This window comes from Acanthisitta chloris, unplaced genomic scaffold (assembly GCF_000695815.1).
Source record: "Acanthisitta chloris isolate BGI_N310 unplaced genomic scaffold, ASM69581v1 scaffold2059, whole genome shotgun sequence".
In the NCBI taxonomy this organism is placed as follows: Eukaryota; Metazoa; Chordata; class Aves; order Passeriformes; family Acanthisittidae; genus Acanthisitta; species Acanthisitta chloris.
Genome location: NW_008692940.1, coordinates 1 through 19,553, shown reverse-complemented (window position 1 = coordinate 19,553; position 19,553 = coordinate 1). Strand labels below are relative to the sequence as shown.

Here is a 19,553-nt window from a genome sequence, read left to right as displayed (position 1 = left end):
CCTGGCAGTGTTCACAGCCAGGTTGGATGAGCCTTGAGCAATCTGCTCTGCTGGGAGGTGTCCCTGCCCAGGGCAGGGGTTGGGACTAGATGATCTGTACTGTCCATTCCAACCCCTAAAATTCTATGATTCTTAATTGTCTTCTTCTGACGATGATTCAGAATGCAAAAATATTTGAATAATTAAAAGCTACCAGTCTTAAAACAGTACAGCTTTTGGAAGAAAAGCCATGGTACTTCAGCACAGTAACCTCTGTGGGGAAATAGTAAAGCATTGAAGGGGAAGAAGAGGCATTTAGAGCTAAGTGGGAAGGAAAAGGAGCAGGTCTGCTCTTGAATAGTGGGGCAGCCCTCTGATGAAGGGTGTGGAAAATACTGAGGTACTCAATGCTACTTTTCTTCAGTGTTTAGTGACAAGGTCTGCTTTCACACCTTGGAGTCCTTATGTGCCTAGTGGCAGAGATTGGAAAAGATAAATGCTACCAGTGGTATACGAAGTGTAAATGATGGTTCACTTAAAGTGACATGATGTATACAGCTCTACAGTACCAGACAGAGTGCATCCAAGGGAGCTGTAGAAGCTGGCTGATAGCAGTGCTACACCACTCTGTAATTTCTGAAAATTCACAGCAATCAGATGAGATTTTCCAGAAGACTGAATAAAAGGAAAATGCCTATCTTCAGAAAGCAGGAGAAGGATACAGAGAATCTGTGAACTTTACCATGATCAACTTCATCACAATGACAGAAGACTGGAAGATACCTTCCTGTGAAAGCTTGTGTCTAGGGTCGCAAATCATGCCTGACCAGCCAGGTTGTCCCTGTGGTGAGGTGACTGGACAATGGGAGAGCAGTAGATACCATTTGCTTTCACTTCAGTAGAGCTTGTTTGCCCCATTGCTTCAAGACAAGCTGGGGAGATGTGTGTTGGGTAATGGACTGCTAGCTGAGTGAAGAACTGGCTCACCTGCCTGACTTAGACAGTAGTGATCAGCACTTCAGAGTCAAACTAGCACATGGTTGCAAGGGGTTTTTTCTGAAGGGTTGAGACTGGGGCAGATGCAGTTTAACGACTTCATTAACAACGTGGACATTGGTGATGCAGTGGAAAGCACCTTCTGCAAGTTTGTGGCTTACTTAGAAGGGAACAGTTGATATAGCAAGGAGCAGGGCTGCCTTTTGGAGAACATCAGCAGGCTGGAGGAATGGAACAGCCAACTTGATGAAGTTAAATAAAGTGATACACAGAGTCCTGAACATGAGACAGCATTAGTTCCATGCAACCAGGCAGGCTCGGGGCTCACTGCCTAGGACTTCCCTTGTAGGGAAGGACTTGAGGCTCCTGGTGGACTACAAGGTGACCAATGAAGCAGCAGCTGTGCCCTTGTGGAGATAAAGGCTAACAGCATACTGGATTGCACCAGCAAGACCATAGCAGCAGATCAAGGGAAGTGATTTTTCCAGGCTGTTCAACACTTCTGAGGCTACATCTAATTTTGAGCTGCTAAGTACGAGAAAGATACTGACAAACTGCAGAGAGTTCAGGCAGTACCACCAACATGAGTAGGGCCCTGGAACATGTGATACACAACAAGAGGCTGAGGAAGCTGGTTCTGTTCTGCTTGGAGAGAAGACTAGGAGGGGATCTAACTGTTGCCTTTCATTACCTATGGAGGGTATGGAGAGTGTGGTGCATGTTTTTCTTCAAGATGCACAGCAGGGGGATAGGAGGCAATGCATGTTTTTCTTCAAGATGCACAGCAGGAGGATAAGAGGCAATAGTTTCAAGTTGCAGGGAAGAAAATTTTGACTGAGTGTAAGGAAAAGATTTTTCACAGCAAAAGAGAGTAAGCAGTGGAACAGGTGCCTAGAGAGGTTGTAGGATTTCTGCCCTTGCAGAGACACTCCAAATTTCGGTGGATTCAGTCCTGGGCAACCTGATCTGACTTTAAAGATAACTCTGCTTTGATCAGGGTTTGGATTAGAGACCTCCAGAGGTCCTTTTCAACTTAATTTTTTCAGTGGTTATGAATTCTGTGATCCAGGGAATGTGGAATGGGGAGAAAGATGTTGAACGATGCATCTAAAATAGGATTGCTTTGCTGAATCCTAATACAATTTGGAAAAAATCAACTATGGATTGATCCAGTAGTGCAGCTACCCCAGTAGCTAGAATCTTGAAGTCATGAACAAGTTCTTAAATAAATCTGGGGGTTTTAATCATCTTGAAATTGCAGCAGTTATTTTGAAATATTGCCTGGGTGGTTCTGCACTCAGGTTCATGCAGTGGATTTTGAAATATTGCCTGGGTGGTTCTGAACTCAGGTTCACGCAGTGATACGAGAAAGAGACTAATCAGGCACTGTAAAATCTTAGTTGCTGCATCACCACTTTCTGTACAAGAAGGCTTTGGGACTTTACCACATGATATGTTGCTGCATCACCACTTTCTGTACAAGAAAGCTTTGGGACTTTACCACGTGATACCTTGACTCTGTTTGGCAGTGTTTAATGTGAAGTATGTTCCTTTATGAATGTTGTATATTCATGTACCTAACAATATTTAACTGATAGATTTTTGGAGCAATTTCCTATCCATTTCCATAGAAACCTTACCAGGTCTCTCTTATATGCCTAACTAGTTCTAATTTGTCTGATTGGGAAATGTGATCTCCCACTATATTCTTCTCTAATTATAGCAGGGAAGCTCCTAAGGGCTTTTGTTCCACTGTCCAACTCCCTTGACAGTAGTACAGATTTGGGCTACTTAAAAGCACAACCCCAAGAGAAAGTATTCAGGTGCTGAAGAACAGAAAAACAGGATCTGTCACTGAGCTAAATTCTCTTAAGAATTTGAATCCAATTGTATCATCAAAACCAAATACTGATATTAATCTGCTTTGATATGAGAGATGTTCCTCTGCAGTAGGAAGTTTCAGCATCTCTCACCTAGTGTTCAATATGAAGAGTTGCATGGAAAGAAGAGGTGAAGTGTAGGCTGGGAAGGCTGTTAACTCTGCTGCCAGCAACAGGTGTTGGGGGGAGAGAGATGAAGTCATGCTGTGATGTATTTTTGGGATGATTTCACTTCCAACTATGTGACTTCCCTAAGGAATTTAGCAGTTACTTGAGTAGAATTGCAGTTTGAGTGGAAGAAGAAAAAGAAGAGGGAGATATGGTGGAACACATAGGACATAACCAGAGTGACTGCAGCAAATATTTATGGAAGGTCTGTTTGGAGATTGTTTTTGTGTCTAGCTTCCTTCAGTGAATTCTCTCACAAGAAGGAGTAATTATTCTTGTGGAATGGAAAAAATAGTTCCCTTTTACTCCTGGCGTCCTAGCTGACCTCCTTCAATTCTACCCAAATTTGGTTAGAATGCATGTATTTACATTGGTCCTAGTTAAAGGTGCCAGTCAGCATTGTTCTCTTAAAATAACCTGGACCATTCACTGGTTTTTCTTTGTGATTGAGTGTTATTTTGGTTTTTAAATTAAATATCTGTGCTTTGTGTATGTGTCAGTTGGAAAGATAAATCAATGTAGTTACAATCATGTAACTGTGCAAATACCATCTGTAGTACCAATCACCACATCACAAATTGCTTTTCAGTTCAGTCCAGTTAGAGGTGGGAAAGGGGTTGTGGAAGTGCATAATAGCAGAACAGCAAAAGGTAATGACCAAAGTAATAGCTTATTGTACATGAGGGTGTTATTTTAGCGTTGAAGGTTGGTGGTGTTAGAATTTCTGAAGCAGTAACCTGTTCCTTTCTCTTCTTTCAGCATTAAAGCTGGGCGTCTCCTCTCACACATTCCCTATCAGCTTTACACCAAGCAGTCAAGTGTTCAAAAAGGTCTCAACTTCAACAGCATATGCAAACCTGAAGATGCCATGCCAGGTCCAAGCAATATAGCTAAAGATCTCCACAGGGTGTAAGTTTCTGGTCTTGTAATGCAGATGCTCATCTTTCACTCATAATGGGTTTGCATTTATAAATATGTAGCGTTTGTAAAGCTCATTTCAGCTTTGTAAGAGGGAAGCTCCGAGGCACTGAAATTTAAAAGTAAGGTACAGCTATATAAATAGCTGAGGACAGAACTACAGTTAACTTGACCCCGAGCATAGTCTCTGTCCCTTGGACCACAGTTTGCTTGGTAATGTGCCCTAGGAGTCCTAGGATGTGGTGTATCTGTGTGGAAACAACAGGCATGCACTAAAGGATTCTCACTAGTGACACTGAAAAGTAGATCTTCACTTCAAAAATAAAAAGCTGGTATAATTTGACTACTTTTGCTAAAGGTGCCTAGGTGTGAATATAAATGCACATTAGTTGTTAAGCTCTTTCTTTAGCCTCTTAAAAAAACCCAACTGTCACAGCATACCTTATGTATGCTAACACCAAGGTTTAAGTCACACTTGAGAGAGAAGATGGATTAAAAAATGGAATTATAGTAGAAAAATCTCTCCTAAAGGACCTAAGACCTTGAGAACAGAACAGAAAGCACTCACTAGTAAAACTTTAACTGGCAGAGCAATTAGAATTTGCAAAGAAACATTCCACTTGAACTGGTTTATAGATTGTTTTTTAAAGAAGGCACCTGCATCTTTTTCAGAAGTGCCTGTTTGTTCTTTAGAGGCAAGAATTGTAACCTGATAGAATGTTTTAGGTTGGAAAAGACCTCTGGAGGTCATTTGGTTCAATGCTGCTGCTCAACCAGGGCCAAGGATACTACTCTTTCTGATTTAATTCCCTTTAGGGTTTGTTACAGAGTCCATTTTTTGTATGGGAACTTCATCTCCACGCTGTCAAAGCAAGTGTAAATTACTAGTGCACTCATGGCAGAATACTTTGGTTTATATGCATAATTGTTGAAAAGTCGTTTGTGTTTTTCCCAAAAGCCAAGGATGTTTTATTTTTAGACCCTGAATGTATTTTTTTCATTGAGGAAAAAAATAAATCTAACACATACATCTAAAATAATTTTATAAAAATTAATTTTCTGTGTATACTTCGTTTGTTTGTAACTAGATAAGGAAAATCACATCTCTTGATAAAAGGATAAGCCCTTGTGGTTTGCATATTCCTGCTACATTGATGCTGTCCATGGCAATACAGTTCTGTTACTCAATAAAAAAATTACTAATTCAGTTGGAGGCTGATGCTGAACTAAAGGCCTTGGAAATGACTTTTCTACCATGAGCCTGATTTTGGTCACTCATGGAAACTCCTGACAGTGCTGTGTTAGTAATACACCAAATGTGGGATGGCTCTTCCACAGCAATACAGTATTTTGTGCCATTGTGGCTCATAGTTTGAGATCATTGTCTTGGGAATGTGAAAACTGCTTAAGTATCTACTGATAACAATCAGGAAGAGAAATACTTGACGCTTGAAATGACCTCTAAACGTGCCTTCATTTATAAAAGATGTGGTATTTAATGATTGTATCTGTTTCAGAAATCATATTAAAAAGTGTGAAATGGAAAATGAGATCACACCCAATGGAATAAGTAGCTGGAATGAAGACGAGGAAGAAGAAAGTGAGGATTTTGGATTTACAGAGCTGGAGGAGATTCTTCCCATACGGAAACAGAATGGGATTCAGTCTCACAAAGACAGCACTGCCATTTTTAATGGACATACACACACTTCTACCAGTGCCTTAAAGACACAGGATTGCTCGGTGCCCTCCGGCAATGGTGTTGCAAGCAGGTTCTCCCCAGGCCCTGTGCAGGAGGAGGGGAAGACTGAAAAAGGCATGGTTGACTTTAGAGACTGCACAATGCAGCAGTTGCAGCAAAGCAACAAAAGTACAGACTTTCCGTGGAGTCCACATAGGACTATGAGTAACTCATCCTCATCTTCATCTTTGCACAGTAATGCTAAAATAAATGGTGCTCACCACTCCACTCTTCAGGGGCCTTCAAGCACAAAAAGCACTTCTGTACCTACTCCTGGCCAGGCAGCTTCCTTACCTGTGTCCAAACCTTCAGATTGTAGTTTTATTTCTGACTTTTATTCACGTTCAAGACTGCATCATATATCAACGTGGAAGTGTGAATTGACAGAGTTTGTCAACAGCCTGCAGAGAAAAAACAGCGGTGTCTTTCCAGGAAGGGAAAAGTTAAAAAAACGGAAAGCAGGCAGGTCTGCTCTTAAAACTGACCCAGGTAGATACTTGTTTAAGAAGGTTTATGTTGAGAAGATGCTTTATATCTTTGTACCTTAAATGTCTAAGTGAGACTACGTAGGTTAGTGTTCAATTTTCATATTGCAGTCAGACTGTCTGGAAAAGCTTGGTGACTTTGATGCAGTGAAAACTAATGGATCCAACTGCTTTTGGCTTTGTTTGGGTTTCCTAACTTAAAATGGGACTTAATGTGCTAACTCTGGTCTATACTCAGTTCCTTTTTGTAGAAATAATACTCCTGACTTTACCAAGATACCTGGATTAATCAAGGGGAAAAGATACTCTATACATATATCTAAATACCCAAGTCTGTAGTTGCTGTGTGAAAATCTAGGGAAAAAACTTGATTGTTCAGCATGAAAATTTAAAGATGAGTAACATTTGGAAGTGAGCTAAAATCTACTTTTTTTTTATTAGTAAGAGTTTATATAGCTCTGGGTGTGTTCAAAGGGATAGCAGTATCATATGAAATTTGCTTGAAGAGAAATGTTTTATGTCATTGCATCAAGAGCCAACGTGAAAAAATGTGTAATTCATGAGAGGCAGAGTGTTACAAAGACAGATAAGGTATTTTGCATCTTTAGAATCTCTTGTTTACAGTGTTATTCAATTAATCTGTGCCACTGAAGAGATTCCAGTTCTTGTGCTGTAAAAATACTCACCTGTAATCATCTGAAAATATGTTTGATGAGAAATTGCCACATCAGAAAATTTATTGTTAGATAATAAATTCACTGATTCTGTGTTTGTGCTAGGACACCAGAGTTACCAAACATGTTAGCTTAAAAACTACCTAAGTGTGTATTTATATCAAAATATGGTATAAGCTAATATATTTTTATTTTCACTTCGATTTGGCCTAGATGATTCAAATAGTCAATGCCTGTGTTTCAGTTGACAAGTAGCAGCTCCTTAACTTGATCACTTGATTTGTAAAAATGCCCTTTGTAAGACAGTCCTTATTTCTCAAAGAATGAGTTCAATTGTGTTATTAAAACCAGGAGAACACTCTCCTGATCACCCAGGTATAACTCAGGTGTTAAGCAGAACAGTTCACTTCATGTATTCAAGTATTTTTTCACTGTTACACTTTATGCATTGTTCAAACCAAGACTTTTTTTGGTTAGTTATTGCTTCCTCTGGCAGGTTAGCAACATAGATATGCAGACTTGAACTTCCAGGAAGTGTTGGAAATGCTTTAGGCATCTTAAGTTTTGCAGGCTGGAGGTATCTTGCTCATCTCTGCTGAGTATTTGCATGAGTCTAGGTACAGCAGTGACAAAATCCAGTTGCATGTGAGTTTTAAAGCTAATTTTGGTGTGTCTCATGAAGAATAATGGTAGCTCTTAGTTCAGTTAAACTGTGTTTTTGTCTTTTGAAACAGTCTTCTGATTGATGAACAGGAGGGATTAAAATTCTCCGTTTCAGATTCAGTGTTAATATAGCAAAATTAAGGTCCAGTGTGCACAGTATGCACTAACCTCCTTGGACTGGGGGAGCTCCTTAGGTGGAAGGTGTCAATTATGAGAAAATAAAATAGCAACTCTTAAGTTAATGCATTGTTTAGGCCTTTTATCTACCGTTTATGTTTACCTTTCTCAGAGTAAATATCTTCTTGGTGAGAGGAAACAGAACTGTTTATGCTTTAGAGGTGGTAAAAACTTGGTAATAGTCCTTGATATGACTACTGTGAGTAGTACTAAAGTGTATAAATTAGGGTTCAAGTTTTCTGTTGGTGTATCTTCATACTAGGTAATGTGTCTGTTGCGAGCTCAGCCAAGCCACAGAGCTGTATAATGCACGTGGACATGGATTGCTTCTTTGTGTCTGTGGCTATCCGAAATAGACCAGATCTCAAAGGTCAGTATTCAATTCTGCATGTTACAGTTTGCTTACTTAAGCCTTTCAAAACCCAAATTTGCACACCTGTAAAATTAACTTGCCATGTTAATCTTTTCCTCTTGCATCTTCGCTGCTCAGTCCATGCAACTTTCATATTCCTCTTTACTTTCTCACAATCCAAAAGCAAGTGGAAGAGACAGCTGGAATTCCCCTTGCTATCTCCTTTCAGTATTTAAAGTAAGAAGAGAGAAGTAAAATCTGTGGTAACTGTTCTCTTATAACGTTGCACATATCTTACTGAGACTTGAATCTGAAGTATTGGAAATCAGGTGGAATTTGAGTGGTACCAAAAGTTGTACCTTGGGTTTGGTTTGGTCACTCTGTTTAATAAAAAAATAAAAAGAATGGGATATCCTAATTGAATTAAATTGAATTGAATTAATTTAAGAAACTTTGTTTAACTAGAAAACTGGAAAGGTCAAGGCTGAGAATTAGTTGTCTCTTTGCCTGATGCATATTTTTCAAGGAAAATTTGCTTCTCCTTCCCTTTCCTATCTAAGGTCTTACATGTGAAGTATTAGAAGACCTGGAGGATGAACAATTCAGTTGGCCTTTAGAAGTCTGAGTTGTGTGATCATCCTTAGGACATATGAGAGTTAGTGGAGCACCTTAGCAAGTTTTGGTGGGTTTGTTTTTCACAAGTGTACTATTCAGAAATGGAGATCCTATTTGTTCTGTGAACTTCAGTGGTGCCCAAGTCTTGGTGCAGTGGTGACCATCCCACACCCAGCTGTCAGAGACCTTGGAAAAGAGTAAGCTGGATATGTAGTTCCTTTGCTCTCTTCTATCCAAAGGCAGGAGCAACTGCTAGCAAAGATAGTCCTGCTGTGTTTGGATCCTTAAAACTTTATTTCCTGCCAAGTTTCAAATTCCATTACTGGAATATAAAGAACATAGGACTTCTCTGCAAATATTTTTTCTGTTCCACAGAAGTCTGCCAGAACTTTCAGTGCATAAATTAGCTCCCTGTAGAAAAACTATGGAGGTGTTGATATTACAGAGAAGTCGAAAGTTTACTAAAGATTTGCTTTTGTGCAGTTAAACAAGTGGAACTGAGTGTTTTGGTATGTGTGTATATTCTTGTATACTTCAGCTAATAAACATGTTGAAGTATTTAAAATCAGTACAGTGTTTGCTGTATCTTAAACTAATGAATCATTAGGTCGCTGGTGAAGTTTCACAGCTTCAATTTATACTTGCTGTTCAAGACAGACTAGTATGGCTGTATTTTCACTCCTGAAAAATCTTTTCTTTACACGTGACTGCAATTAAGACAACAGAGTCATTGTCACAGTGCCAAATCACTTCCCTAGCTGTTTCTTCCTTAACGCTGTAAGAGCATAGAAGCTTCAAAGAAATTCTAAAAAACAAATCCGAAGTTTTTATGATCTTATCCTAGTTGTGTTGTTATTTAAGTGGAAGCTGTTGTAGATCTTGACTTTTAAGTATTTGTATTTCTTCCCCACAGGAAAGCCAGTGGCTGTGACTAGTAACAGAGGTGCAGGAAAGGCTTTGCTGCGCCCTGGGGCCAACCCACAGCTCGAACTGCAGTATTACCAGAATAAGCTCTTGAATGGCAAAGCAGGTACAGATGAGTCTGTTTGTCTGTGTGTTTGTAACTTGTGTTGTTGAAGACTTTCTCCTTAAAGTAGTGCTAAGGTGTTCCATGGATAACACTGTTTCTCTCGTGTGGGAGATAGCAGGGAAGAAAAGAAAGACCTTTGGACAACACGGTGCTCTGTGGCCTCAGGAATAGCCTGACCATGACTTCTTGCTAATTAGCTTTGCTCAGTGTGGGTAAATTAGTTTAGAGTCATTTTAGGGATTACTCACTTTCATTGAGGTTGAGTATAAGGTAGAATGTTAAGTAGTTACTTAAAATAAGAAATACATACAGATTGTCCAGGATCACTTTGTTCTAAGTAAGTCTATTGTAGAGAAGAAGGTACAGAATGAGTTTTAAAAGTCTATACAATTTTCTTACTAGAAAAGTAGCAACAACAGCACATGTCTAGTGAGAAACTGATTGTTTGAAGTTGGCTTTTGAGTTGCCTGTGTAGAATATCTGTGTACAGTGAGTTAATTTAGGTGATCCTTAGAGCAGCGTGGTCAGCAGGACCAGGAGGTGATTCTGCCCCTGGACTCAGCGCTGGTGAGGCCACACCTTGAATACTGTGCTCAGTTCTGGGCCCTCAGCTCAGGAGGGACATTGAGGGGCTGGAGCAGGTCCAGAGCAGAGCAACGAGGCTGGTGAAGGGACTGGAGCACAAGTGCCATGAGCAGAGGCTGAGGGAGCTGGGGGTGTTCAGCCTGGAGAAGAGGAGGCTCAGGGGAGACCTTCTCACCCTCTGCAACTCCCTGACAGGAGGTTGGAGTCAGGTGGGGGTTGGTCTCTTCTCCCAGGCAACCAGCAGCAGGACAAGAGGGCACAGACTCAAGCTCTGCCAGGGGAGGGTTAGGTTGGCTATTAGGAAGAGATTTTTTCCAGAGAGAGTGCTCAGGCATCGGAATGTGCTGCCCAGGGAGGTGGTGGATTCCCCATCCCTGGAGGATTTCAAGCTGAGACTGATGTGGCACTTAGTGCCATGGTCTGGTGACCACGGTAGCGTTGGACTCGAGGATCCTTGAGGTCTCTTCCAACCCAGTTGATTCTATGATTCTATGATTTTAGGTTTCTGGAAAGTCTGTGTGACTTCCATGAGTTTTGTTTGTTCGATACTTGGCTTCCTTAAAACCAGGGCATCTGTTGTAGTTTGAGAATTCCATTCTTGCCTGCACTAACTTAGAAATTTGTGACTTTCTGTGTCCTCAAATAGTAGCAATACTAATATAAACATCCCATAAGTTTGTTAACAAGTTTTATTATTATACTGCCTGAACTTTATTTAGTGTGAGAAGGTATATTGCTAAACATGAGCAATTTCAGTGGTCAGCAACAGTCAGATCAATCAGCTTGAAGCTTAGTTTACCACAAGGTTGGTAAAAACTGCCTGTACAAGGGGCAAAGGAGAAACTCAACATCCAAATCTAAACTGAAATTAAATAGCAGCTGCCCCTTGTACAGGCAGTTTTTACCAACCTCATGGTAGCAACTACCATTGTTATAAAATTTGCACCTCAGTGAGTTATTTTGGTGATACTCGAGGGGGGAAAAGACAGGTTGTTCTTCCATAGTTGTTTATGAAACTTTAGTGCTCTGAAAATTGGCAGTTGTGGTATTTGAAGATATTGGAAGCAAGGTATTGCTGGAAGTGATGCCATTTATTTGTCTTTTGGCTGTAGTTTAAGAATGTTTGAGACTGAGGTGGAATGTTTTTGTGGAACCCAGTGGCCTTTAAGTTCCTAAGGACTTTGCAGTATGCTCCAGGGAAAGCAAGCTGTGGTTTTCATGGAGTTGGGTTTTCTAGTGTACCTTGTGTGTGAAGCATTCATTGGTAATTCAGTTTTACACAGTGACTTCCTAAGCTTTATTAGGCCCTTACAGTGGGTAAGGGTGTGACTTAACCAAGTGATGTTTGGAGCGTGAGGTGGTGAAGTTGCATAAGTTTAGCTGATATCAGTCATGTTCTTTGTGATTCACAAATTCAGTAGTATCTCTTACACTGTATTTATTGCTTAAGGGTACAGCAGATTTCAACCTCATTGTATACCAAGCTCAGTTCTTACTGAGGCAGCTTTTTCTGGATATCCACACATTCATTTCTTTAACTTCAGCATCCAGTCTCACTGGCTTGCACGCAGGCAGGCAGCTCTTTCTTTCTTGATGCTTAGTCTGATGGTGCAACCTATTGTTTTTGGTGAAAGGATTTTTTTCCTGATACTCTTTTTATAGTTTCTATTTCATTAGCTGCAGTTCATAATGATTTTTAGACTCTTTTATTAATTTTTGTCTCCACGTACAATGGTTTTACCAACAAAAAGAAAACAACCCAGCTGTTTTTTTCTGCTTGCATTCTCCTGTGTACAGGGCTTGTCTTCCTTTTGGGAAGTGACAGTTAGTAATGGGCTCAGATGAAAAGGTGGAATTGCTGGTTAGGCTTCTTGAATATCACAGTGTCTTAGGAAGTTTGTGACACACTTCACAGCATGTGTTTAGTTGTGCCATGCCAGAGGGAAACACAGCCCAGTGGGCACATGTATTACATGGAAAAAGACTTTTTCTAGAATGCCAAAATACAGAATGCTAACTGAGGCCATTCAGCATACACAGTGGGGATGTGCTATGTGAATGAAATGGAAAGGTAGTTGGGAGCAACTTAGAACGTGAGCATGTTTTTACATCCATGCTTCAACATGGAATTCACTCCTTTTTTTGGGTGCTTCGTACTTTTCCAGGCTGTTCTCTGATTTTGCCTTCTCCAGGTCTTGCTTATTTGAAAAAAATATTCCCAATTAAAAGCCGACCAAAGCCACAGAAACAAAACACCCCAAAAAAACCACACAACCAAACATCCCCAAACCCTTATGAATCACTTTTGGCCAAATACTGAATTCTGCTGCTTCAGCTACTTCTTTTTTATTTTATTTTGATTTTTGCAAGTGACTTCTTTAGTGATACTGGTTCCTGACTTTAATCTAGACAAATATCTAGTGTCATTAGAATCTTGAATCTTTTATGGAATACTTTCTTTTTCTTGTTTGAATTCATCCAAAAGTGCATAACTTTTAAATTTAATGCCTTTCTATCATTCTCACCCTAAATCCCCAAATTGGAGACAGGCTTTCTGGGTAGTAGAAATTACCTTTCTCCATACATGCCATCTTTTTAACAGTCATGTTCAAAAGCTAAAAGATTAACATATGTTAGTCAGGATTCATAGTTTGGGGTCTCTTTTCCATGGCCAGGATGCCCAAGATGTGAATGTTTTCTAGGCTTCCTTTCCCTCAACCCTACTATCTCCCTTTTCATTCTAAAGAGCAGCAGATTTTAACCATCATATTAGTCACAGATTTATTCTCAGCGATTTCTTTTTCACAGACTTGGGTCCTGGCCTCTGATTTCTCCATCCGTTGCTCCACATTCACCATGTGCCTGTCTAGTTTCCCAGCTCTTGGTGAGAGGTTCTCTACCTTGCCTTCCATTGAGGACAATGTGTTCTGCATTGCCCTGAATTTCACATGAAGTGACTCCATCAGCTCATGGGGGGATCTGCTCTGCTGCGATGTGGAGAGAGCCGACGAAGCCAATGAAGATAGACAAGATGACAGCATCATCTCAGGCCAGGGCACAGGAAGGCATGGACTAAAGAAGTTGTTCTTGTCATTCTTATCTTTATTTGGGGCATAATTTTGCTCTGATTTTTCAGTTGCAGACATCTTAGGTAACTTAACTAAGCTCATCGTACAGTAAAATATTTAAGACATGAGAAGGTGCACAAATTTAGCAGAAAGTCTGAATAAAAGCAATCTTCCACGTGAGTCAGGTTCTACCCCTGCTGTCTCCACTCACTCATTACACCACTTTCTCTGGTCTGATACTGCTCATATGTGCACCTAGCACCATGTTTGCTTTCAGTCAGGCTGTCGTGTGTAAGTTGTTAGTACTGTGGTGTGTAATTAGGCATTGTGGCACTCTGAAGAGACCTCCCCATTGACTGTTACAAAGGTGTATGGTATTAAATAGACCACAGTGCTGAAAAAAACTGCTTAGTGGGTTCCATTTGTCTGTAGGATACCTTGTTTTGATTCTGATGGGACTTTGGCAGGGCATAGTAGTTTCTGCAGCTAGTAATTTGTTTCAGGCTGCTCCATATGTAGAGTATAGGAAGTATTTCAAGGTTTACATATTGTGAACACCAAAACAGAAAGAAATAGAAAATCCTCTACTTATTCCCAGTATTCAGCATTAAGGAATTCTTGTCTAGTACCTAGTGCTCAGTGGGCCTGGAGAAGTCTCTGAAATGTATCTAAGATCAGGCAGTAAAGTTTTATAGGATTAGGGAAGGTCTGTCTCACTTTAGGGCTGGGGTTGCAGTATTTCTAATTGTATAATTTTGATCCAAGAGAAATTTGTGGTGCTATTTGAGACAAGTTGGCATAGCCTAATTAGAGAATTATTAGTAGGCAAAAGCAGAAGGTTTTTTTCAATTAATATCCCCATAAGAGTGTTAAAGGAAATAGAAGTTTCTAGCCAGTGTTTTTTCAATTTAAGGTAATTAGCATTCTGATTATTTCACTCCTTAAAAATCACTTTGTGGTATCTTGACTGTCAGAAAAACAGTTTTAAGTATGATAAAAAGTGGGTTTGCATTCTAAACTTCAGTTTCTGGTGTCAGGTATACTTTTTGTAAAAAGGAGCAGAGCTAAGTGTCTTCTTGTTTAGCCAAGCAGTTGGTAAATTTTTGAGTATTTTGTATTTGTTTCCAGGATATGAATGTAGCAATTACCCTCAAGTGTTTGATCATTTTTATAGCCACTGAAGCTAAGGTCAATCTTATTTTACAGTATGGTGTGTGTAGGCAGCAACAAGCTGCTGTACAGTAATTTGAGGGGAAACAAAACTTTTCTATACCTTAATCTTCTCAGTAGTATGTACAGACCTTTCTACAGAGAGACATTTCTGGGGAAGGGGGTTGGCTTTTTTTCCTGGACCATGATATGAATTAATATAGTATTAAGAACCTCTTCATCAATAGAGAATAGTATAGAAATTGTATTAAATGCATAATTTTTATTTGACTTACGTTCATTCTGTTGAACTCTTAGGAGAAATAACATGAAGACAAATTTTGTTTTCCAAGCAGAAATTAGAGTACCTGATAAGTTGGACTCATCAGTCTGGGATCATCCAGATTCCACACGTGTGAACGGAACTGACCTCGATCTCACTGTCCTGTCCATGGCTGAAATAGCTTCTTGTAGTTATGAAGCCAGGTGGGTAAAAGTTACTCAGTAGTTTGCTTGAAAATCTCACATAGATAGGTGTAAGATCTCCAAAAATAGTCATTGTTAGTTTCTTGAAATATATCTGGAGAGGAATTTTGATGTGTTCAGATGTTATAGTTCTGTAGGTTGTTAGAATGTGACAGTGTCTTCCCTGCAGATGCTGCTGCTTTTTATACACAGCTCAACAACTCTTAACCTGACCTAGGTGCATCTTGAATTAAAGCCCACCAAGGAAAACCTTAGGCCTTTCACTGGGATTGTTGGTTTCATCATATTAGCATCATGTATCAAAATTCCCTTATTGCATGGAATTAATGACAATCTGAAGATTTTTCTGAAAATCAGACAGATTTTAGTAGCTTGGCTACTAAACCTAAAAGCATTTCTTGCTGAGGTTGTGCTGAGCATCCCCAGTAACATAACTTATAAATGTTTAATAAGTTAATAAACGTATAAACTTGTTATAAATGTAAGCACAGTGTTGGAAATACAATATTCTTCTCCCTGATGGAAATAATCCTACAGAAATTCTTTCATCATTGGAACCTTTGTCAAGCTTGCCAGGCTGGGATAGGCAGGCTGCTGTTTATAACTCGAAAAGTTTGGGTTTGTTTATTAACAGGAACCTAGGTGGGCTGGGATAGGCAGGCTGCTGTTTATAGCTCGAAAAGTTAGGGTTTGTTTATTAACAGGAACCTAAGTATGTAAGACTGGGCAGTGAATGCAAGATCTGCAACTCCCTGACAGGAGGTTGGAGTCAGGTGGGGGTTGGTCTCTTCTCCCAGGCAACTAGCAGCAGGACAAGAGGGCACAGACTCAAGCTCTGCCAGGGGAGGGTTAGGTTGGCTATTAGGAAGAGATTTTTTCCAGAGAGAGTGCTCAGGCATTGGAATGTGCTGCCCAGGGAGGTGGTGGATTCCCCATCCCTGGAGGTTTTCAAGCTGAGACTGGATGTGGCACTTAGCGCCATGGGCTAGTGACCACGGTAGGGTTGGACTTGATGATCTTGGAAGTCTTTTCCAACCCAATTGATTGTATGATTCTGTGATCAGCTGCCTTAGTCATTGTAGTATGGGCCTGATTTTAATTTGAAACAGAAGATAGCAAGTAGTGCTTTCTGGAATCTTGTGATTTTAATTTGAAACAGAAGATAGCAGTGCTTTCTGGAATCTTTGTCTTCAGCATTTTCCCAATGGCAGGTTGTTCACACTGCATGGCTGAACATTACACAACTGATTTAAATACTCTATTTGCAGTTGTTTCTCTTACCTATTAAATCACAAACTGTGCGACTGAATTCCTTTGCCCGTTTTTGTGGGAAAAGGCAATTGATTTGAAAATGCTCCCTGTTAATTTGTGGAAAAGTATGCATTGTGCTTATTGGGCTTTTTTTATTATTATTTATTTAATTTTAGACAAGTGGGCATAAAGAATGGAATGTTTTTTGGCCAAGCAAAAAAGTTGTGTCCAAATCTTCAGGCGGTTTCGTATGACTTCGATGCGTACAAGGAAGTTGCACGGACAGTATATGAAATATTAGCAAGGTAATGTGCTGGTTGTTTACATGATCTCATGGTGGGGTTATCAAGCATGTTTGATTTGCCACTGCTGAATGTTATTACTCGATTTGTATTTTCATCTCCACGTTGCTCTTCAGCTGCAATAAAGCCATTCCTGTTTGAGATCTTCCTTTCATAGTATTGTTGCTTTCAGCTTCTGAGCATTCTTGTATCTTGAAGCCAAATTCTGTAAACAGTCAACATCTGACATCCAAAGAGTCATTGTCAAAGTTTTTACTGATGACACTATGAGAAGGAGATCTCTGCTTTGTAGTGGGATTCTCCCAAGAGGTGGTTTTTGGGTTCTTGGACTAACATCTATTAGAAACTACTTTCTGGTTTAAGATGCACTTGAACAAAACTGAAAATTTGTTACGGGCAATGAAAAATAAATATTCAGCTCCTCCAACTATTCCTCTAAAACCATGATGCATGTTGGAATTAGTCCTACATTAGTAATAGATTCAGATTAGATGTTAGGGAAAATTTCTTCACTGTGAGGGTGTTCAGGCACTGGAATATTGCTCAGGGAGGTGATGGAGTCACCATCCCTGGAGGTGTTTCAGAGGTGTCTGGATCTGACACTGGAGGATCTGGTTTAGGGAGCAGTGACAGGTTAATGGTTGGACTTGATGATCTTAGAGGTCTCCTCAAACCTTGATGATTCTATGATTCTGTGAGTATTGCTGTAATTTGCTGTTTCAGCCTTTTTAGTCTGTAAATGCTGCGTGATACCAAATAAGCAGGGAAATGGCAAAAGGAAGACTTTATTCGCTACGTATTTGTTTTAACAGATGCTGAGCTGTTGCTGGTGTTTCACCTCCTTTACTTTGTGTTGATAGCTATACTCATAACATCGAAGCAGTCAGTTGTGATGAAGCACTAGTAGATATCACTGAAATCCTTACAGAGACCAGAGTGACTCCTGATGAGTTTGCAAACGCTCTCCGCACCGAGATCAAAGACCGAACGAAGTGCTCTGCTTCTGTTGGCATGGGTAAGTCACTTCATTTCTCTTCACCAGCTCTGCCTGCTGTTGTTAGGTATATCAAAGCTGTGGAAGGTTGCTAAAGTCTTCAGTGTTTGTGGGAGATGTTGTCATTTACATAAAAACGCAAGAAAATCTTCCTAAGTGGCAAGTTTTGAGCAAAAAATCATAAAGTTGCCTTCAGTTCTCATTTTTTATCTGAATAGTGTAATAAAATTTTGACTTTATAATATTCTTACATTCATTTTTGTGAAATGCTACTATATTTTTTACAGTAAACAGAAAAACAAGCATAGGCTGTGCTCTTTAACAGATTTGGTAAGAGTTTGCAGGGTGACATTGCACAGAGTTGTTAGAAGGTACTGAAAGCAAATATTTGTGTGATTTGTAGTAGATATTGTATATGAAATCACATATCTGAAAAGGCTTCCTTGGTTTCTTTTCACTTGGCCCCTTCCTTTCTTTTTTGCTTAATTAATACTAAAGTTCAGTGTCTGTAAGTGTTTGAAATCTACTTGTGAGTCAAGCTGAAATTCATGACCATAAGCAGAATTCTACCTTTATCACTTTGCAATTGCTGTTACCACTGCAGTTTCACTGCTCTAATAACAGATGCTGCTAGCTGCTAATTTGGAAGTAGACACTGCAAATACTTACGAATATATTTCATTAAGTTCTTTGTAAAAGAGCAAGAACTTGACTGTACTTCCTGCATTTTTTCCTTGACTGTTGAACTGCAACATTCTACCTTAGAAGACAGAAGTTACCTCAGACATGCTTTAAGTTGTTATTTTTGCAGGTTCCAATATTCTGCTGGCCAGAATGGCAACTCGTAAAGCAAAACCAGATGGACAGTATCACTTAAAACCTGAAGAAGTGGATGATTTTATCAGAGGGCAACTTGTTACCAGTCTTCCAGGTACTCCTGTTTTTTAGAGGATATTCTGTGTCCTGATATTAAACCAGTTTGAGCTACAAATCTGTGTTTTGGATCAAACAAGGTTAGACACCATTCCATGTTTATGATGCAAAAACAGGATAGACAGTAAAGACATATGGAATACACCTGTGTGAAAACAGGCTTTATTAGATTTTTCTTTATTATTCCAGGAAAATACTTACAAGTGTTGTAACATCCTGGCACGTAGCTCTGTGTTCTGTTGTTATTCAGTGCACATATGTGGTATAATGTGACACAGACAGTGCAAGAAGTGCTGAGTGAGCACTCACTTAGGTTTTTAGTATACCTGACCTCAGTCTGCCTATACACCTGTATTTAGTGTTACATGGAAGAGTAGCATACATAAGACAGGTGCAGGTTTGCCAGAAAGTCTCTGTATGTAACCCCTTCCATGGCCAAACAATTTACTGCACAATATCATTTCTCTTTGCCATAACTTAGAGGAGATATTTTCCCTCCAGAAAAGTACTTGTATAGTACTGTGCTTTGACTTGAGTGTTAGGAGTTTTCAGCATTCACTTTCATGTTCATAGTGTTTGTGTTGCTAATGCCACCTAGGCAGAGAAACAGATTATGAGAGATAAAATCTGATTACCTGAGATTGCTAATTTTTGCTGACTTTGGTAGTGCCAACTCCTAAGACTAATATTTTCTGGAAGTAACAGGCCACCTCTCCAAAACCCAGAAATAGACTTGAGTTTATCACACTTACATATGTGCCGTTGCCATGGATACCTACAATTTCCAGTGCTTGGTAATTCAAAGCACAAGTGATACAGGTAATGCTATCAATTCTGCTGGAAATACGATTTTTCTACCTAGGAAGCAGTGGAACAGTGGTCAAAATATTTCTTGGTTTCCTTTTAGATTAAATCACTTGTATATGATGGGAAAATATACTGGACACTTGTTTTGGACTGAGTGCTGTGGGGATTCAGAGCTGTGTCCTCTGGAACAGGCAGTACCTTGTCAAGATGGTTTACAAGCAGCAGGCATTCACATTTTACTCAGGAATAAATGAACATGCTGCAGTATGACATCTTAGACTAAATGATAGAATCATCAGG

At 39.7% G+C, this 19,553-nt stretch overlaps 1 protein-coding gene across 1 annotated transcript in view; it reads left to right on the top strand.

The window, feature by feature from the left end:
- LOC103809980 (DNA repair protein REV1) overlaps positions 1-18,444 on the top strand; it is a gene marked incomplete at its 3' end in the record, with an annotated part of 26,807 nt that extends 8,363 nt beyond the window's left edge. The window contains exons 4-11 of the mRNA XM_009082858.1: positions 3,783-3,932; positions 5,459-6,171; positions 7,944-8,051; positions 9,562-9,678; positions 14,837-14,966; positions 16,394-16,522; positions 17,380-17,534; positions 18,325-18,444. Of these exons, the coding sequence (XP_009081106.1) occupies positions 3,783-3,932; positions 5,459-6,171; positions 7,944-8,051; positions 9,562-9,678; positions 14,837-14,966; positions 16,394-16,522; positions 17,380-17,534; positions 18,325-18,444 (1,622 nt within the window). The remainder of the gene's footprint in view (positions 1-3,782; positions 3,933-5,458; positions 6,172-7,943; positions 8,052-9,561; positions 9,679-14,836; positions 14,967-16,393; positions 16,523-17,379; positions 17,535-18,324) is intronic.
- Positions 18,445-19,553: the final 1,109 nt, after the last annotated feature.